General features: G+C 39.7%; 1 protein-coding gene across 4 annotated transcripts in view; it reads left to right on the top strand.

The window, feature by feature from the left end:
- LOC124375905 (adhesion G protein-coupled receptor E5) overlaps positions 1–23,168 on the top strand; it is a 50,269-nt gene that overhangs the window by 1,539 nt on the left and 25,562 nt on the right. For 3 of the 4 annotated variants that reach the window (XM_046834630.1, XM_046834634.1, XM_046834635.1), the window contains one exon: positions 63–215. In XM_046834630.1, the coding sequence (XP_046690586.1) occupies positions 63–215 (153 nt within the window). Of the gene's footprint in view, positions 1–62; positions 216–305; positions 459–23,168 lie in introns of all 4 variants that reach the window. The other variant, XM_046834631.1, reaches the window with a different exon arrangement.

The raw sequence follows: 23,168 nt of genomic DNA on the forward strand, positions 1-23,168 counted from the left end.
AAATGAAAGAGTTTACATGATTCTGAAATTTCTTTATATGTGGTCTCTATCCTATGACACAGACGAAGACGAGTGTAAAGAGGAAATAGAAGTGTGTGGTAATAATGCAGTTTGCACCAACACTATCGGTGGCTACTACTGTCAGTGTAAGACTGGATACCAGAATAATAAAAGGAAACTTAACTTCACTGCAGGTGACGGGTCAGAATGTAGAGGTCAGTATGTCTATAATACTGATTTTATTTCCTGGATTAACGGTGCACTGAGGATAAACCTGAACCTCTTCTCTTGTTATTTTCTTTCAGACATCAATGAATGTACAGAAAACAAAACCATCTGTGATCCTAATGCTGAGTGCAATAACACAGTTGGTTCATATTTCTGCGTGTGTGCTGAGGGTTTTGTGGCCAGCAACAAACAGGAGCGTTTTAATGGGAGCCAAAATGTTAAATGCAACGGTGAGGTGTTTTTCTGTTCTCTTTATATGTTTTGTTTTCCTAGTGTTTCCAACTTTCCAGCAGCAAGCCAAAATCTGTTCAAGAGCCAGGATATGAGCACCTTGCTCCTTTAATAGTCCTTTAATAGTAGTTTACACAGTCAAATTCAGTGGCCATTGAACCAAATACAAATTATAAAAAAAATGACAAATACAAATATGAGTTTGTATTTATAGTGTTATAGATGTACATTATCTTTACATGTGATTAACCTATAACACAGACGAAGACGAGTGTAAAGATAAAATAGAAATGTGTGGTAATAATACACTTTGCACCAACACGTGTAACAGTAGCTCCTACTTGTGCAAGGTCTCAAATGCTACTGCGGTTGAAGCAGCCGCATCTTGAAAATACACAGTTAAGCAGCCGCACGGTGTTTAGTGTTGCGCGTCTAATCGTGCACTTACGGTATTGTTTGTGGGAGCGGTCAAAATAGATGTAAAGACGCTTCAGAAAGGCGTTTCCGTTATAAAAAGACAAAAAACAAAAAGACATACTTTTTTTTTCAAATCTCAGTGCATTTTCAATTATGTTCCACATTCAAACATTTTTTCTTTATAGGTTTGCTCAATCTTTTAAATAATTCTTATTTACAATGTCCCTTTCTATTACTCTATTACCGGGGTGTCAAACTAAATTGCACAGGGGGCCAATACTCAAAGCACACCGAGAGGGCCGAACAGGATAAACATTTATTGAACTCACTAAAACAATGTTTTTTGAACATAAATATGAATAAAAACAGACATGAATATTATTCTAGAATAAATAAACTTAAACTTAAAATATTTTGCTCTCCATAGAAATATCCTGTCAAAATGATACAAGTTAGAAATTTGAACATGCTGCAAAAAAACCCTGAACAAATCAATAAAAATGGTGCTTTTAAGTAAACGTTAAAATAACAAATCAAAACAATCAGATTTCTTTGCTCTTATGCAATTTTATAAAAATAATCTTAAACTTTAAATAAATTAAAATATTTTGCTCTCCATGAAAATATCTCCTGTTAAACACCAGACGTCTCACAGCTTCATCATGCAGCTCTTCAGAAACTCTCCCTCAGTAAATAACCTGCTGATGTGACTCTGATTTCTCCTCTGTTTTCACACCAGCTTCACTTTGTGATTTTGCTCTGGTGAAAAATGTCTACTGAAATGTCAGATTCTTCTTTAACTCTTCTCCTTTCTGGATCTTCTGCTCTGCATTCAGGTTTTTCAGCTTCTCCTGATGTTTTGTCTCGTAGTTCCGTCTTAGATTCTATTCCTTAATTACAGCCACATTCGCTCCACAGATAAGACACACGTGTTTACCGGCAGTGTCAGTAAAAATTTAAAGAATTATTTAAAAGATTGGGAAAATCTGTAAAGGAAAATGTTTTATGAGTGTTTGAAAATGGAACATGATTAAAAATGCAGTGATGCTTGGAGTGATTTTGCCTTTACGTTTCTCCAAAACTCCACAGTAAAATGACTTGAAAATTAATTGTATAATACAGAGCGATACTCTAAATAAGAATTATTTAAAAGATTGAGAAACCCTATAAATCTAAATGTTAATGAGTGTATGAATATGGAATATGATTGAAAAAGCACTGATTTTTTTTTGTGATTTTGCCTTCACTTCTCTCAAAAACTCCACAGTAAAATGACTTGAAATTCAGAATAAGAATATAGTAAACAGGGACACTGTTAATAAGAATTATTTGAAAGATTGAGCAAACCTAAAAAAATCTTTAATGAATGTATAGATATGGTGATTCAAATGCACTGATTTTTCTGTTTCTTAACGTGAAGCGTCTTTACATCTATTTGACCGCTCCCACCACCATACCCTAAGTGTATGATTAGACACGCAACACAAAGAAAAGTCTTAACCGTGTATAAATGATATACATGTCACTCTAAATAAGGGCATCTGCCATAAATTTCTTAAAGGTGTAATTATATTTAGCTCTGTTTGAGAAGTCTATATCAGAAGCGACACTTTTTTGTGGATGTCTGCATGACATTAAATGTATCTGTACCGTACACACAGCATGAGACTGTACTAGAGGAAAATAGCAAAAGTAATAATATAAAATAAGCATTACATTACAAGTTCAGTATTTAGATGCACCAGTGATGCTACATTCACACATGCAGCAATGTTACTGTTTAAAGTCACAAGTTGCTGCACCACAAACTCAAAAGTATGTGTTCTTACTACTGGTTACCATAATAACTTTTACCAGTGAGTGGCGCCAGTTTCATGATGTAAGTAAAAGGATTGCATGTGCTCTACTGTCTTCACTCCTGTTGGAGGTCAGGTGTTACTACAAGTTGTTACAACATATTCATAAATCCTTAATTTATGTTTGTGTCTTACTAACAGACATAGATGAATGTACAAGTGCCAGAAGGATTTGTGGAAACAATGCAGATTGCCATAACACACATGGTAGCTACTACTGTACCTGTGTGTCCGGGGGAGATGCATTCACTAACCAGGATGGATCTCACACTTGTACTGGTGAGTTTTCCATTCCTACATATCTGACTTTACACTTAAGTAGCAGAACATTAAATGTTATTGTGGTTTCCTCTGTAATGTACCCCAGGCACCATTAATCAGTGTAACAAAGTTAATAGCTGCAAGCTAATTTTGAGCTTATAAATAGTCTGATGATCAGGGACAGCTCGGGAATTTAGCCAGTAGTGTTCATGCATCATCCATGGCATTATATGAATGCATATTGGGACACCACTGTGGTTTAACAGGATGCACTGTGTTATAACAGGACACACCTTAGTATAATGAGACATACGGGGGAATAATGGACACATAAAACTCATTGTGGTATAAAAGGAAACACTTTGTTAAAACAGGGCACTCTGTGGTATAATACGACACAGTGTGTTATAAGAGGACACAGTGTGGTTAAAGAGGACACAGTGTGGTATATGGGACACATTGTGGTATAATGGGACACAATGTGGTATAAGGGACACAGTGTGGTATAATAGGACACATTGTGGTATAATGGGACACAATGTGGTATGATAGGATAAACTGTGGTATAATAGGACACATTGTGGTTTAATGGGACACAATGTGGTATAATAGGATACACTGTGGTATAATAGGACACATTGTGGTATAATGGGACACAATGTGGTATGATAGGACACATTGTGGTTTAAGGGCCACAATGTGGTATAACAGGACACAGTGTGGTATAAGAGGACACAGTATGGTATAATAGGACACATTGTGGTATAATGGGACACATTGTGGTTTAAGGGACACAGTGTGTTATAATGGACCCACTGTGGTATAATAGGACACAATGTGGTATAAGGGACACAGTGTGGTATGATAGGATAAACTGTGGTATTATAGGACACATTGTGGTTTAGGGGCCACAATGTGGTATATAAGACACAATGTGGTATAAGGAACACATTCTGGTAACAGGGACACAGTGTGGTATAATAGGACACATTGTGATTTCAGGACACAATTTGGTATAATAGGACACAGTGTGTTATTAGAGGACACAGTGTGTTATAAGAGGACACAGTGTGGTATATGGGACACATTGTGGTATAATGAGACACAATGTGGTATAAGGGACACAGTGTGGTATGATAGGATAAACTGTGGTATTATAGGACACATTGTGGTTTAAGGGACACGATGTGGTTTATGAGACACAATGTGGTATAAGGAACACATTCTGGTAACAGGGACACAGTGTGGTATAATAGGACACATTGTGATTTCAGGACACAATTTGGTATAATAGGACACAGTGTGGTATAAGGAACACATTGTTGTATAAGAGACACAGTGTGGTATAATCGGAGACATTGTAGTGTAGGGGAAACGATGTTGTATAAGGGACACATTGTAGTATAAGAGACACAGTGTGGTATAAGAGACACAGTGCAGTGTGGTATAAATTACACATTGTGGGTTCCCTTTGGTTCCTTTCAAGGTTTCTACCTCATACCATCTCATGGAGTTTTCCTTTGCCACTGTCTCCACTGGCTCTCTTACTATTGTTGGCTCACTGATATTGTTTAGAAGTAAATTCTTCCTGCATTCTCTTTTCTTGCAGATGAATCTCTCCACGTTTCTGATGTCGAGTTCCGTGAAACCAGCGTTTTCTGCACGCATGCTGAGACAAGCAATGGACACCGACACTTAAACCCGAGCATTTTTACATTTCTACCTCTAAATCTTTGTATTTTGATGTTTTCACACATTTATATTTCTTAGAATCTTCATTTAAAAATGTTTATTCTTAACAACAAATAAAAATATTTAGAAACGTTAATGTGTAGCCCCTGTCATAAAATGTGAAGAAACAGGAATTGAGAAGAAAATGCAGATAATTTGTTTAATTTGTTTATAAAAAGTGGCAAAATGAACTAAATAAAAACCACACATAAAACAAAAAGAAAAAGTACATAATCTGAACTGTGGATCAATATTCACAATACCCATAAACGACAACAAACTTGATACAAGAGGCACATTGAACACGAGTGAGTTTATATATAGGTGCATATATCCAGAAATGGGCAGCAGGTGTGGACTTTGCACAGCTGCCTGGGGCTCCTGGCCAGGAAGAGTTGATTTATCCTCTGCCCTGTGGGTCCACTGCCAAGCCAAGTGTCTAAAAAAAAATCCAAGTAGTGTATGATGTTTGTTAAGCTTTATAAAATCTTAAATACAAAAGTCTGATGGTGTTATTTACACTGCTATGTATTTTTACTTGTCAAAAAAAAAGTAGTTATAGTTACTTATATGACAGTGTAACAGGAACAACTGTACACTGGAAAATGGTATAGTCCACACAGTTATTGCTTCTCTACATAGAAAGGTATATTGAAGTAAGTCAAGTAAGAAATGTCGTACTAGTAAAATATTTAATAAAAAAAGAAATTGCATTATGCGCAGGAACATGGAAAATATATTGTATGGTGTATGTTGTTTTTATAGAAACAATATATTACTGCACTACTGTCAGAGCTGCCATTGAAAACTAATTTTTAATATATTGCGAGTAAAGTCATTCAGAACTGCTAGAAATAATTCTGAATTCTGAGATATAAACTCGCAATTGCGAGAAAAAAAAGCACTGCTTCCGTTAGGGGGCGCCACACCGGATCATCCGTCATCCGACCCCCCTGTCCTCTACATCTGCCTCTTTCAAACCAACTACCTGCATGTCTTCCCTCACATCAATAAATCTCCTCCTTGGACTTCCTCTTTTCCTCTCTCCTGGTGGCTCCATTCTCCTACTGATATACCCCATGATTCTGAGAAAAAAGTCTGATTTGTGAGATAAATAACCTTCCATAGTAATGTCCTTGCAACACTTTTGGTGAATATTTTGAGATATTTGCACTACCATAGTTATACACCAGATGCTGACAAATGACTAAATACACGTTACAATATTCATGAGCTGCTTTTTCAAATGTGCTCTGGCATATTTATCATTTTCTGACTAATACAGCAGTAAAAGAAATAGAAATTTGCCATGTAGCCCTTAACTGAAAAGATCAGTTTTCATCAGTGTACAATAAAGTAGAAAGCTCTGCCTCTACTCTGATATCCAGACATGTTTCTTATTGGGAATTATTGGTCTATTTAATTTCTCACATTATAATGTAATAGAATATTCTAATAATAGAACCATGACACATGTCTTAGTGACAGAAGCTTTAAGATACAGTATATACATTGAAAAGAAAAAGGTAATAAGGGTGACATGCCACATTTCATATTGGATACACAGATATGTGCCAGTGGAAAGTATTGCAAAGAAGTAAATGCAATGTAATAAATACTAAATAGAGAAGAATATATTGCATGTGTTTCCATATTGCACTTGAACAGTTCACATATTTGTGAACTGTTTCCAGCCCTAGCACTGTCAAGGTGCCATTGCTGGGTCCTACGTTTTTAACCCTTTCTGCTCCAGAGGCACTGTATCATTGCTGACCCTGCACTTTGACCCCAATCCTAACAAACTGGGCTATGTGTAGAAAGAATTACACCATGCTGTAATGTATATATAACCAGTAGAAGCCTCTTATGATGCTTTCTTTTAAGAAAAAATGAAGTGTTTGGGACAATAAATACACAAAGGCATCATGGTAATAAACGTGCCGGAATGCCCTTTCAGCAGAATTCCCTTTTGACCTATTGTGAATCCAGACTTGCAGTCAGATTGAAATATTATCATCAGCCATCTGTATAGTATATTGAGACATTTTAGAGAACATGGATCTGAGGAAATGGTACATGTTGATAGTCTTAGAACAGTTTTTACCAATTGCTTACACACGAAATCTTTTCATGTCACACAATTTTTAAAACCTTTCACTCAAAGTGCAAAACTACAAGCTAAATCTTCAAAACCATAAGCTATTTTTCAGCCTTAGACTCAGTTTTCAATTATAAAACACTTTTTTCAAAACACTACACACAATTCTCTACCTAAAACACAAAGATCTATCAGGAAGAGACTTGCTATCCTTTTCCAAACACAACCAATCAGAATGCTACACTTAGTCACCAGGTCACACAGATGTAAGGATGTAAAAAAAAAAAAAGATGTAATACTGATACATTGAACAGTTTGATATAAGTCAAAAGGTGATCTGTGTTTTGGTAACTCATGTTAAAGGTTAACTCAGGTATTTTAGTAAGATAGAGTTATAACTTACCAGCTGATATTTTTCCTAATCGTGAAGTTTCTCAGAGGGACAATATGTCATGCAAAGGGAAAATAACATGTGTAAGTGTGATACTGTGTAAATGTTTTATGCTGTTCATGGTAAATGGATTACAACATTGGACGTGACTGAAGCTACATCGTGTCCGTGTCATATTTTCTATTTCCTCTTATACAGAGGCGTAACATTTGGAGGCACCGCTGGGATTGGTGTGCAGCATGGTCCAGCGTCTACAACAGATGTCCCCAGCCGTCACACATCCCTTTTAAACAACCCAGAACATCAGAAAGCAGCTGGCGAATCAGCGACAGTGGTATTCCGCTTGTCTTGGGCAGCCTGCATGTGATCTGAGGTATTTCTGCATACCAGGAGAGCTGCTACGACTACCTAAAGATTGAAAGGTACCACTTCACTGCTAGTTTATACACACACTCAGCTGGGAAGATGGAGTCGACAGGGTTAGAGGAGTTACAGCTTGAGGTGATAAGGGCGCTGTGTCTGTTGCCGCGAGAAGGTTTGGTGGAGCTGTCTGACTATCTAATCATTGCGGGAGCAGAGGTCGAACATGCTACCAACAAGGGTCGAACTGCTCTCATCAAGCTAATTTCAAACCACATACAGAGAGGAGAGCTAGACGAGCTTGAGGATAAAGGTATGGCTGACTTACTCCATCTTCAAGACAAAATTTCTGAGATCCAGATAGCTGCTAAAGCTGGAACATCAAAACAAGTAGGCAAACAACAGGATGGGGAGGAAAAAAAAATATTGGAGGGAATTAAGGCCTTGCAGCTTCAGTTAACAAATGTACAGAAACAGAATGAGAACCATAACCCAGAGACAAAAGAAATTAAAAACATTACCCCAACCAGACAGTCACCACAGAGTGTAGTTCACAGTCCTGCACTTCACCCATGGCAAAAGGACTTTAAGATAGCTGGACAAATCGGTGAGCCCGGTCAGAAAGACAAACTGACTTTTTCAAGTTTGGCACATCAAATTGAACATGGCTTAAGTAAAGGGTTTCCCGAACTGGAGATAGTAGATGCAGTGATAAGAGCGATATCTCCAGGCATGCAACTCCGCAGTTATTTAGAAGGCAAAACCAACCTGACCTTACCCACACTGCGGCGAATACTACGATGTCATTATCAGGAGAAGAGTGCAACCGACCTTTATAAGCAGTTGACCTCAGAGGTGCAGGGTATCAAAGAAACCCCACAGAACTTCTTTATTCGCACTTTCGACCTGAGACAAAAAATTTTGTTCGCTTCACAGGAATCTGAGTCAGGTCTCCAATATGACCCTGGGTTAGTGCAGAAGATGTTTCTTCACACTGTGTTGACTGGCCTGCAGAACGACAACATCAGGCGGGATCTTCAGCCTTATTTGGAGCAAGCTGACATCTCTGATGAACTGTTGCTTGAGCGAGTGAATACAGCATGTGCTTATGAGACCGAGAGGCAGAACAAGAAAAAACTGTCAGGACAGCAAAGACCTGTTACCATCCATTCAGTCCAGTCCAGCGATGCTCCGGCTGAAAAGAATGAAAATCCACAAACTCAACAAAAGTCTAAGGTTTCCCCAGCTGTTCTTTCCCAGCTTGAGGAGATTAAATCTGAAATGGCTCTGTTGAAAGATCTTAAAGCTGAAGTGTCTCAAATTAGGGAATCCATGCACCAGCCCCAGCACATGCCTAGACAACCACCGCCAGCAGAGGGGGGCGATGGCTCACCAGGACTGCAATTTACAGCTCAGCAGGTACAGGGCCCGGCACAGGGATACTGGTTTACTGCGGGCCCCAGGCACCGAGGAGGAACTGCTCAGTATCAGCAAAGGTTTGCCCCACAGCCCAGCCCTATCAGATCGCGGCCAAAGGAGAAAATGTTTTGGGTGTCAACAAAGTGGAGTCGAGGATTATTGCACACACTGTTACAGGTGTGGCAGTAGCGAGCACTTTCTGGCTGGTTGTCGAGCAAGGGGACGGAGACAGTTTGGAGATGAGTCTTTAAATGGGGGAAGGTCACTCGCACGGGACAGGGAGTGACCAGTAATGCAGTAAGGTCCCAGCAAGGTGTGAATTTGGGACAGGGGGGTGAAAGACTAATTCTGAAGCAAGGTGTATCCTGTAAGAAAATGCTTTACTGTTCTACGCCATGTCAAGTTAATAATGGGACAACACACAAGAGAGAATGTCAAGCACTCTCATGTATGACTACAAACACCACTCCAAAGAGGAAAAAGGGGGCTAAAAGGGCGCCATTGGTAGGGGGAAAACACATGGTTGATTGCTTCATCCAAGGCCAAAGGGTTCAGGCTTTGTGGGACTCGGGCTCCCAAGTGACCATAATTGATGAGCTATGGAAAGAAACACACCTGCCAGACACAAAACTAAGAGACATATTAGAAATTCTGGATATAACACAGACTTTTGACATACAGGCAGCAAATGGGGAGAGCATGCCATACACGGGTTGGGTCGAGGTAACTTTTAGATTAGCTTCAGGGGCTGCATCCAACACAGAAGTTATTGTTCCCACACTTGTATTGAAGGGCGGTAAGCTTGTTCAACCCATCATTGGGTCTAATGTGATCAAGATTATCATAGACAGTGAACTGAAACAGTCAAACACCACTGACAGGGAAGGGCTAAGTAGAACAGTAAGGGCAGCCTTCCCAGGGCAAGCAACAGCTTTTGTAAAGCAGGTAGCTGCTGTTGTAGAGCAAGTTAGCACCCCACCAGTGGATGAGTATATAGTCAAAACAAAAAGGGAGAGGATCAACATACCAAAACGCACATCAGTCAGAGTTGAATGTTATGTAAACATGGATTCCCCACATAAAGACAACATACTTCTCTTCGAGCCAGATGTAAACCCCCGCTGGACAGAGGGACTCGAACTATGTGACATGCTCGTGAAAGTCAATAAGGGCAGCAAAACCCTCTATTACTTTAAGTGTGCAGAATATTACAGATCATGACATGATGTTAGCAGGGAAAACTGTAATGGGGACTGTCCAGCAGGTCCAAGCAGCCTACCCGGCCTCCATACTAGAGGGGTCCCGCCCCACCTTCAGCCACAACAAATCACATCAGAACTGATAACACTCAGGCTACAGGCAGTGTGTGGGATCCACCTGTGGACCTGGACCACCTCAGTGAGCCAGAACGCGAAGTAGTTAATAAGATGTTACGAGAGGTGTGCCTCCTTTTCAAGAACGGATGATGATATTGGTTGTATAGAAAAACTTCAACTCAGCATCTCCCTGAAAGACACCGAGCCTGTCGCAAAAGCATACCTCTCTGTGCCCAAGCCACTTTACAGGGAAATGAAGGACTACTTGAATGACCTCATCGCTCAGGGGTGGGTGGAGAAGTCTAACTCACCATACGCATCACCAGTCGTGTGTGTTCGAAAAAAGGATGGGAGTCTCCGACTGTGTATAGACTTTCGTGAAGTGAACAGAAAGACCCTCCCTGACCGCCAGCCTATCCCCTGAGTGCAAGACATAATGGATGGCCTAGGAGGAAACTCATGGTTCTCTCTTTTGGACCAAGGAAAAGCGTACCATCAAGGCTTTATGTCGAAGGAGAGTAGACCCATAACCGCTTTCGTCACACCATGGGGTCTCTATAAGTGGATTAGAATTCCCTTTGGCCTGATGAATGCTCCAGCCACCTTTCAGCGCTGTATGGAAGAATGTTTGGAGGGGCTGAGGGATGAGATCTGTATCCCATATCTAGACGACACCCTGGTCTTCAGTAGAACCTTCGAGGATCATGTTGAGAATGTGAGGACAGTGCTACAGCGGTTACGGCAGCACGGGATAAAGTTGAAATCAAGTAAGTGTGAAGTGTTCAAGCGTGAGGTCCGCTACTTGGGGCGCATTGTGTCCGCTGAGGGCAGTAAGATGGACCCAGCTGATACTGTGGCTGTTAGGGCCTTAAAGGAAAAGAGGCCACGGACTGTGGGAGAATTGAGAGCAGTCATGGGGCTACTGAGCTATTACAGACAGTATATTAGGGACTTCTCCTGCTTGGCCAACCCTTTTTATGCCCTAATGGAATTAGACCCTGGCCCAGATAAACAGAAGGACCAGAATGCCAGAACAAAAAGAGTGAAAGGAAAGTTTAAAGGGACACCATCACACAAGCCAATAACATGGACTGAAAAACATCAGAACATATTGGAGGGATTGATTGACTGTCTGGTTGAGCCGCCAATACTTGGATTTCCAGACTTCGACAAATCGTTCATCCTACACACAGACGCTTCACAACAAGGCCTGGGTGCAGTGCTATACCAAGAGCAAGAGGGGAAGCTTCGTGTAATCGCCTATGCATCTCGCACACTGACCAAAGCAGAAAAACTACCATCTGCATTCAGGAAACTTGAATTTCTGGCTTTGAAGTGGGCCGTTACAGAGCGCTTCGAGACTACTTAATCAGCTCATCGTGCACTGTATATACAGACAACAACCCACTCACCTACGTGCTATCGACGGCCAAGCTGAACGCAACAGGACAGAGATGGGTTGCTGAATTAGCAGACTTCGACATAACAATAAAATACCGCCCAGGCAGAGAGAACTGTGATGCTGACGGCCTTTCAAGAATGCCCTGCGACATAGAGACAATGATTGATGAATGTTCAGAGGAAATGTCCTCCCCTTCTGTGCAAACAACAGTACAAGCTGTGGAAATGAATGTTTCACACACTGTTTGGTCCATTATGGCTACTGGGTGTATGGAAACAGATGAAGACATGCCTACGCCCCTTTCAAGAGCAGCCCTCTGTCAAGCTCAAAAAGAGGATAAAGATATTGGCCCCATCATCGCCTGCAAACAGTCAAATGAAAGACCGGTAGGAAAGCAGTTAAAATCATTCGGTGCACAGAGCAGGTGTCTCCTCCGTGACTGGGAGAAACTCAGCTTTGACGGAGATGGGATACTTCATAGAAAGACTGCAACCAAGACACAACTTGTTCTCCCTGAAATATACAAGTCAACAGTTATGAGACAGCTCCACAATAACATGGGACACCAAGGTGTGGAACGCACAACATCACTTGTTCGGGACCGCTTCTTCTGGCCACACATGCAGAGAGAGATTGAACACTATGTCACTCAAAACTGTACCTGCCTTAAACAGAAAAAACCCTGTCGAGAAACAAAAGCTCCACTCACACCGATTGTCACCACTCAGCCATTCGAGCTTGTATCCATTGACTTTCTACACCTAGACAAGTGTAAAGGTGGATATGAATACATATTGGTAATCGTAGATCATTACACACGCTTTGCACAAGCCTACCCCACCACATCGAAATCGGCAAAAACTGTAGCTGATAAGATATTTAATGATTATGCGCTGAAGTTTGGGTTTCCCCTGAGGATCCATCACGATCAGGGAGGGGAATTCGAGAACCAATTGTTTGCGCAACTGAAGAAAAACTGTGGAGTGATGGGCTCAAGAACAACACCGTACCACCCACAAGGTAACGGGCAGGTGGAGCGCCTGAACAGGACACTACTGCAAATGTTGAGAACGCTCACCGAGAGGCAGAAGTCAGATTGGAGAGAGTCATTGCCCAAGCTTATCTACGCATACAACAGCACTCGATGTGAAGTCACAGGTTTCTCCCCCTTCTACCTCCTATTTGGAAGATCACCAAGATTACCTGTGGATTTATTATTTGGCTTGACACCAGAGGCTGGGACTGCTGATCATCCGGAGTATATGAGAAGGTGGAAAGAACAGATGCAAGAGGCTTATGAGATCACAACGGCAAATGCAAAAAAATGTGCTGAAAAGAGTAAGAGAAATTATGACAGCAAAGTGAGGAGTTCTGTATTGCACGAGGGTGACCGGGTTCTTGTCAGGAATTTGACACCCAGGGGCGGAACAGGGAAGCTCCGAAATCACTGGGAGGATTGCATTCACAAAGTTATCCGTCAGGTGGGAAAAGACATGCCCGTATATGAAGTAATATCAGAACAAGGCAAAGCGAGAGGACGTAGGATACTGCATCGTAACCTGCTGTTACCGTGTGACCATTTGCCACTGGAAATACAACTGAAACCAGCTAAAGCTAAAAGACAAATCACAGCATCTACCCGCAAAGGAACTGAGCAGCAACACCAAGCGGCAGATGTTGAGGATAGTGATGAAGATGACTATGGATATTATCCGCCCAGGGATCAGCCTTTTTATGTGATACAGCCCGAAGTAGACATAGATAGTCGGGATGCTGACAAGGAAGCTGAACAGCTCTCACAGGATGCTGGGCCCCAGCAACAGGACATTTGCCAGCTGGAACAGGATAGTGGAGATACACTGACAGAGTGGGACACATCAGGACAACAGGAGATTATTGCTCAAGAGGAAACTGTTTTGGAGGAGAGACCGTCCATAGAACAGTCACCTGAACAACTATATCAGCGGCCAGTCAGGAAGAGACGGCCTCCAAGAGTCTTCACATATGACCAGTTGGGCAATCCTGGTTGTTATAGTACCAGGTTAACAAGTAAAACTATGCAGTGGTACCCACCAACACCTTATAGAGCCATGCAAGCGGCAAGTGCATGGGTGACTCCAGTACAGCACTTTGGCTACCAGCCTGTTGTGGTACCAGGGTACTAAGTGTGAAACATACATACCCATATACTATACACTCATTGATGGACTGTTTAACAATCTGAGTGTTAACATACTTACCCATAAACATACACTATACACTCATTGATGGACTGTTTAACAATCTGAGTGTGAAACATACTTACCATACACATACACTATACACTCATTGCTGGACTGTTTAACAATCTGAGTGTTAACACACTTACCCATGTGAGCTTAAACTGAGGGACAAGCCGAGAGCTAACATGTGCACTATAAACACTATCCTGGACCTTTGAATAATCTGAGTGCTCGTATAAGAACTGTTACAAAGGTAATCAGGTGACATCATATGTACTGTTTAATTGCCTTCATCATTACCCATCTTTTAGTTGGGATGTCGAGGACGACATCTGTGTTGAAGGGGAGTATGTAAGGATGTAAAAAAAAAAATGATGTAATACTGATACATTGAACAGTTTGATATAAGTCAAAAGGTGATCTGTGTTTTGGTAACTCATGTTAAAGGTTAACTCAGGTATTTTAGTAAGATAGAGTTATAACTTACCAGCTGATATTTTTTCCCAGAGGGACAATATGTCATGCAAAGGGAAAATAACATGTGTAAGTGTGATACTGTGTAAATGTTTTATGCTGTTCATGGTAAATGGATTACAACATTGGACGTGACTGAAGCTACATCGTGTCCGTGTCATATTTTCTATTTCCTCTTATACAGAGGCGTAACACAGACACATCTGCAAACACTAACTGCTTAATTGATCACTAACTAATCACTGCCTTACTTTACAGTTGTATGGATAGGCCTATAAATAGGTCAAAGATCAGATTACCTGTTTTGAACAATGGTTGCTAACAATGAACAGGGAGGAGGAGGAGGAGGAGGAAAAAGAAGGGGAAGAGGAAGAAGAGGACAAGGGCAAATAAGAGAAGGAAGGAGAGCCATCTCTGATGAGATTAGGGCAACACTTGTTGATCATGTAATCAACCATGGTTTGACCGTGAGAGAGGCTGGACTGAGAGTCCAACCCAACTTGAGTCGATTTCCAGTGGCATCCATAATTCGAACCTTCAGAAATGAGAACAGGTATGCAACTATGTAATGACTATTTTAGCATTATAGTAATGTACTGTAAAATACGTATGACTGCATAGTATTGCATAAACATTTGTAACTCTAAGCCATCCATTTACAGTTTTTTACGATTGTTTACACACTAAAATTAAAATTTTCACACAATTAGCAAAATTTTACTCCAATGAGCAAAACACCTCCACAGATTTGCACAACATTACACACAATGTCTGCTTCACCCTTTTTGCAAAACATTACACACAGTGATTTGTAAAACTCTACACACATTTTCACACCTTAGACACAGATAAGGATTGTGAGGTTACTTCCTTGTAATTACAAAGCACCGGATTGCCAATTACCACACTAATGAACGAACTGGATAAACACATCTACCAGGTGTGGAAGCACACATGTGCTAATTTGAAAACGCAGCACTCAGGTGTGCTATAAAAGGCAGCAGGTGAGTTCACCTGTCTTCAACAAAAATGGAAGGAGTTAGAAGAAGAAGAAGAAGAGTGAGAATGGGAGGGGGAGCTCAAAGAGGAGATGAAGGCGGTAGAGGAAGAGGAGCAGGTGGTAGAGGAAGAGGCATAGGTAGAGGAGAAGGAGGTAGAGGAAGAGGAGAAGGAGGCATAGGTAGAGTAGAAGGAGGTAGAGGAAGAGGCATAGGTAGAGGAGAAGGAGGTAGAGGAAGAGGAGAAGGAGGCATAGGTAGAGGAGAAGAAGGTAGAGGAAGAGGCATAGGTGGAGGAGAAGAAGGTAGAGGAAGAGGAAAAGGAGGTAGAGGAAGACACCTAGGTAGAGGAAGAGGTAGAGAAGTCCAAGCCAATATCATCAATGATGACAATATTTTCAATAACATCCAACGAGTCTCTCTGTCAACATTAGGTCGAATCCTAAAGAAAAATCAAATATACATGAAGCAACTGTATCGGGTACCATTTGACAGAAATTCAGAGAGAGTGAAACATCTGCAATGAGTATGTGGAGGTATGCATTGTTCATCTGACTATGGTGTGGTATCATGCACTGCTCATAATGTTCTGTCACAAAAAAAATACTGTGCTATAGATATTGAATAGCATCCTATTTTCTTTAATGTGTTTCAGAGAGTCTTGCAAATGGATGCTGCTGAAATTCAACATGAATTTATATATGTGGATGAGGCTGGATTTAACCTTGCAAAAACAAGAAGAAGAGGGAGAAATGTAATTGGGCACAGGGAAATCACCAATGTGCCAGGGCAGCGAGGGGGTAACATCACCCTTTGCGCTGCTATCACACAAAATGGGGTCCTCCACCACCATACAAATCTGGGACCCTATAATGCAAATCTGATACTTGCATTTCTTGACCGATTGCATGAGATTGTCACAGCATTACACCAAGTGGACCAGATGCGGTACATTGTCGTTTGGGACAATGTCTCATTTCATCGGGCTGCTCTGGTCCAGAACTGGTTCCATGATCACCCTGATTTTGAAGTTTTATACCTTCCCCCATACTCCCCCTTCATGAATCCTATAGAAGAATTTTTTTCAGCGTGGCGGTGGAAGGCATATGACCTGCGGCCTTATGACCGTTTGCCCCTCATTCAGGCCATGGAACAGGCGTGTGATCTTACTGAAGCAGCTTCAGTGCATGGGTGGATTCGTCACACAAGGCGATTCTTCCAACGGTGCCTTGCCAATGAAGACATAGCCTGTGATGTGGATGAAATCTTATGGCCTGATCCAGCCAGACGGAGAGACGGATAGTTACAGTATTCTTGTTGCTTTTACAGTAGTTTTCTTTCATTTCTGTTTACTTTTACTTTACTTTTCTTCAGAGTCAAAGTGTATGTACTGTAATTCATGCAGTAATTTTTATTTGTCTATAGATTTTATTTGTTTACAGTAATTGATATCATTGTTGGTTGATTACTGTAACTGATTATGGTAAGAAATACTGTAAGTATTTAAATAAATACTTGAAATATTCAGTCTGCAACATCAAGTGTTGTGGAGTGCTTGGTAAGGTTATAGTAGGCCTACAGTATTTGTCTACATTCTCCTTATATCTCAAAACAAATCATGAATAATGTTGTGGGTTTCTCACTATTTTTGTCACCTAAATTATCTCTTACATACAGTAAGAATGTCTGGCCAAAAATCTATTTTTTTTTTTTTTTTTTTACAAATGTGTTTTTTATTTATCAAAGCAGTGTGAAACTGGCTGCAATAGTGTATGATCATTGATGACTGTGTTGGTTAAATGAAAACAAATAGCATTTTCACAAATATGTGTATATGTTTTGACTGAAGTGTGTATGTTTTGACTGAAGTGTGTCATTTTGCAAACAATCTAGGAATTTTGCTAATTGATTGTGGTGTTTGGATAATTGTGATTATATTTTGACAAAAATAACTCTGTTTTCAAAATTGCGTGTAAACAATTGAAAAAAACTGTATTACACTGCATTGAATGGATGCCCATGTAATTTGTCATGAATTTATTTATGTGGATGAAGTTGGCTTCAACCTCACCAAAACCAGGCGCCGTGGACGAAATGTAATAGGACAGAGGGCAATTACCAATGTCCCTGGACAGCATGGGGGTAATATAACCATGTGTGCTGACATCATTCAAAACGGGGTCCTCCATCACAATGCCACACTGGGTCCATACAACACCGGCCATATACTCACTTTTCTGGATGCAATTCACACAATGCTTGTCCGTGATCCAAATCAGGTGCCTGCTAGGTTTGTGCTTATATGGGACAATGTTAGTTTTCACCGGGCTGTTCTGGTGCAAAACTGGTTTGCCACCCATTCACAATTTGTAGTTTTGTACCTACCCCCATATTCACCTTTTCTAAATCCCATAGAGGAATTCTTCTCAGCCTGGTGCTGGAAAGTGTACGATCGCCAACCCTTGGCCCGCATGCCACTTCTCCAGGCAATGGAGGACGCATGTGGGGACATAGAGAAAACGTAGTTTGTGATGTGGATGAGTATTGTGGCCAGACCCAGCTCGGAGAAGAGATGAAGCTTAGCACTGGGGACTGCACCCCCCCTCCCCCCTGCCAATTCCTGGACCGGGACCCCACATGCAATTTACTGTATTCTACTGTAAGGAATATACCTTTGGTTTTTATGTTTATTGTTTTATTGTATGCTAATGTATACAACAGTAATTTTTGGCCTAATACATATTTTCTGTTTCTACATTGCATTGGCGTTTCCGATGTACTTGTTACCCCTCTCAGCAGGTTACTTTCACTGTAGAACATATTGAAGTGTAGATATAAGCACAAAAAGACCAAAGAGCTTTAGATTTAGAACAGCAGTGTTTACATGGTATATCCAGAAATGTATTTTTATGAAAGAGGTGTTTGCCATTTGATGCAAAAGCTTCATTCTGACAGGTGTTTATGGCATTTTGAAAGCAGAGTTGCATTTTGAAGGAGATGTGAGCTATTTTGCATTTTGTGTGTGCAGTTTTGAGAATTGTGTGTAGAGTTTTGAAAAAAGGAGACTTGGTTTTGAAAACGTGTGTAAACAATTGATAAAAACTGTAATAGCTTCACAAAAGTAGTGCAATTGTCTTCAAGGCATCACACAAATATGAAAGTGGATGATGACATCAACAAATACAAATATTTGGGCATTTAATGTAAGTCATTTAATAACCTTTTGTAATTGAAATATCATTAGATAAATAGAGCTGAAAGGATAGCGGGGAGTATTTGATTAAAGTGTATGTCCTAGTCTTTGAACACATTGGAGGGAAAAGTCTCAGGATGGAACAGTCAGAGGAGACTAGAGAACCCAGAGGAAACTCACACAGACATGAGGAGATGAACAGATGAACACGTTTAAACAGGGAAAAGGCTGAATTTAGTTCAGAGACAGTTCCCAAGAGATTTTGGTCAATCTGAGGCTACAAGCAGGGACACGGGAACAAACAAGCATTGTGATGTATTTTTTCTATTTAAGAGAGAGTTAGAAAGAGAAAGAAGATATTGTGTAGCATGTATATGTGTGTGTGTGTGTGTGTGTGTGTGTGTGTGTGTGTGTGTGTGTGTGTGTGTGTGTGTGTGTGTGAGTGACCTCAGCACACCCTGTGAGAGCACTCAGAGTGTGAAGAAGGAGGTTTAATTTGTTCATCATTCATCACACAGTGAATTAAGGAAACAGAATGAGGCACATACAATAGAGCACTTAAATCCATCAGCGTGTTTTCCTGAAATGAAGTGTGTGTGTGTGTGTGTGTGTGTGTGTGTGTGTGTGTGTGTGTGTGTGTGTGTGAGAGAGAGAGAAAGAGAAACATGCTAAAAAGAAAAGTCAAGACCCCTTTGTTTAAACCGGAAAAAAACTCTAAGCTTACACATCCGTCATCTCTTTCGCCAATTTGTGGTTTTGATTATACAATATGTGTTAAGTCTCGCTAATCCTAGTTTGTCCTCTAAGGACATAAAAAACAATCCACCTCACTTACATTGTACACTCTGTATTTCACATACAGCTTCTCATTTACCTTCACATGTGTGACAGATACATATGATATCTGATGCCTGATAGGCTGCACAGATCTATAGTCTGTGCCTAGAAAGAAATCAGATCCTAAAAAAATACAAATGTGTGACTGGTTGTGGGTTTTTTTTTTTTAACATTAGTTTACATTAGTTTACATTTTTAGCCTAAATATGGTGGCAAACAAGTCAAATCACTTCCTCTTCTTTGGCGTATGTGCTGTGGTGGAATCCTCTTACTGGTGGTTTAATATAAACCAATACATTTGTTACCAAAGTTACCACATAGAAACAAATGTTTCATGTGCACAGAGTTTTTTTTTGTTGGTTACTTATTGTTTGGCATGGTGTACATGGTGTCATTCGTCTTGTAGTTACGTGTTTTGTGGTTTCATCTTTAGAAGGAAGTGGTTGTAGTGTAATTTCTGGTTAAAATTAAACCCTATATAAGAACTGAAATCGGAGTAAAAGCTGAAGAGGAAGAGAAGAAGAGGCTCAGTATCGCATTGAGTAGCACACTAAGACTTAACAGCAAGGACTTTTTCGCTCTGAAGCCAAGCTATTGAAAGAAAAAAAAAGATCCCGTTTTATAAATCTCATAGCATATGTTTAGAACCACAGCTGAGTGAGTATCTCTCACTAAAACATAAATCTAATGATAAAGCTACTATTTTCTATCTATACTATTTACTATCACAGTATGCTTCAACAACCTTATTAATATACATAAAACAAGAAATCAAATGTAGATTGAATGTAGATTGTTTCACTACTCATGATTACATAATTCAATCGAAGTAATCGCAATCTGAATTGATTTTATAAAGACAAATAAAAAGGGGGCTTAGAGGTTTAAAGAAGACATCAATAAATTATTTCAACCTCAAGATGTAGAAGAAGTAAGTCCTTACTAAAATTTTATTACTAATTTTTATATTGTGCAAGAGGATTTAATTTATAAAGGTGATTGCTGGTTCAGCTGGTTTAAAAGTTCATTTTTGATAAAATCTGGATCTTTTCTGGGTTTCTCTAGAAGCTGAGCCATTTCAAACTCATCACCCTTTTTCATTAAATGCTGAAACATCATGACTTTAACCATCATTTCGGAAAAAAGTAAGAAATTGAGCTGCACAGATCTATAGTCTGTGCCTAGAAAGAAATCAGATCCTAAAAAAATACAAATGTGTGACTGGTTGTGGGTTTTTTTTTTTTAACATTAGTTTACATTAGTTTACATTTTTAGCCTAAATATGGTGGCAAACAAGTCAAATCACTTCCTCTTCTTTGGCGTATGTGCTGTGGTGGAATCCTCTTACTGGTGGTTTAATATAAACCAATACATTTGTTACCAAAGTTACCACATAGAAACAAATGTTTCATGTGCACAGAGTTTTTTTTTGTTGGTTACTTATTGTTTGGCATGGTGTACATGGTGTCATTCGTCTTGTAGTTACGTGTTTTGTGGTTTCATCTTTAGAAGGAAGTGGTTGTAGTGTAATTTCTGGTTAAAATTAAACCCTATATAAGAACTGAAATCGGAGTAAAAGCTGAAGAGGAAGAGAAGAAGAGGCTCAGTATCGCATTGAGTAGCACACTAAGACTTAACAGCAAGGACTTTTTCGCTCTGAAGCCAAGCTATTGAAAGAAAAAAAAAGATCCCGTTTTATAAATCTCATAGCATATGTTTAGAACCACAGCTGGAGTGAGTATCTCTCACTAAAACATAAATCTAATGATAAAGCTACTATTTTCTATCTATACTATTTACTATCACAGTATGCTTCAACAACCTTATTAATATACATAAAACAAGAAATCAAATGTAGATTGAATGTAGATTGTTTCACTACTCATGATTACATAATTCAATCGAAGTAATCGCAATCTGAATTGATTTTATAAAGACAAATAAAAAGGGGGCTTAGAGGTTTAAAGAAGACATCAATAAATTATTTCAACCTCAAGATGTAGAAGAAGTAAGTCCTTACTAAAATTTTATTACTAATTTTTATATTGTGCAAGAGGATTTAATTTATAAAGGTGATTGCTGGTTCAGCTGGTTTAAAAGTTCATTTTTGATAAAATCTGGATCTTTTCTGGGTTTCTCTAGAAGCTGAGCCATTTCAAACTCATCACCCTTTTTCATTAAATGCTGAAACATCATGACTTTAACCATCATTTCGGAAAAAAGTAAGAAATTGAGCTACACGTACGTAATTCAAGGGGCTTTTTGTGTGTTACCAAATATCTTACACTTCCGACTCTAACCAAACAGGAAGCTGAATTTTTTATGAAATCAGTTACGCTGGAAAAAAGCAACCATCAGAAAAACCGACATTCACAGCCACTGACAATAATACTTGCATTTTGAATAAGAACCACAATGGTATAAATATATGTCAACATATAAAACACAAACTAGTAGTGCTTGTTTTTAGTCCTTTGTTAACTATCACCATCACACACAGAAATCTGTGTAGATCTGTAGTGTTACTGAAAAGAAAAACCCAGAAAATAGGGGTCTGAAATTGTCATCGTAGGTGCATGTCCACTGTGAGAGACATAATCTAAAAAAAAAAAAAAAATCCAGAAATCACAATGTATGTCATTGGCAAACTTAAGACGTGCCTGGACATGTGCTGGTTTAAGCAGGGGAACCTTCCGTGCCATGCATGATTTTAAACCATGACGTCTTAGTGTATTACCAACAGTAACTTCGGAAACGGTGGTCCCAGCTCTTTTCAGGTCATTGACCAGCTCCTCCCGTGTAGTTCTGGGCTGATTTCTCACCTTCCTTAGGATCATTGAGACCCCACGAGGTGAGATCTTGCATGGAGCCCCAGTCCGAGGGAGACTTACAGTCATGTTTAGCTTCTTCCATTTTCTAATGATTGCTCCAACAGTGGACCTTTTTTCACCAAGCTGCTTGGCAATTTCCCCGTAGCCCTTTCCAGCCTCTTGGAGGTGTACAATTTTGTCTCTAGTGTCTTTGGACAGCTCTTTGGTCTTGGCCATGTTAGTAGTTGGATTCTTACTGATTGTATAGGGTGGACAGGTGTCTTTATGCAGCTAAGGACCTCAAACAGGTGCATCTAATTCAGGATAATAAATGTAGTGGAGGTGGACATTTTAAAAGCAGACTAACGTCTTTAAAGGTCAGAATTCTAGCTGATAGACAGGTGTTCAAATACTTATTTGCAGCAGTATCATACAAATAAATAGTTTAAAAATCATATATTGTGATTTCTGGATTTTTTTTTTTTTTTAGATTTTGTCTCTCACAGTGGACATGCACCTACGATGACAATTATTACTTATTATAACTTATTTTCCTCACTGTATATATATATATATATATATATATATATATATATATATATATATATATATATATATATATGTGTCGATGTCCTAGGGGGTCGCCAAAAAGCATCGAGGTAACAGATGATCGAGATAAACGAAAATCAAAATGGCGGCAATATATTACCGCGCTTGAAATTGCTTTATGTACATGATGTGCGTTAATAAATGAGAATGTGCATGCACGTGTTTTTGAAGGGTTTTTTACACAACAGCGTTGCCACGATTTGTTTGATGAAGGCATGCTATAAAAATACATACAGTACATGTTTATCTGTCAGGAATCCACCTGCCACGCCCCCTTCGGCCCCCTTCAGCGTGTCAGGTGCTTTCTCGGCCGCT

The sequence above is a fragment of the Silurus meridionalis genome, chromosome 22, assembly GCF_014805685.1.
Source record: "Silurus meridionalis isolate SWU-2019-XX chromosome 22, ASM1480568v1, whole genome shotgun sequence".
Classification (NCBI taxonomy): Eukaryota; Metazoa; Chordata; class Actinopteri; order Siluriformes; family Siluridae; genus Silurus; species Silurus meridionalis.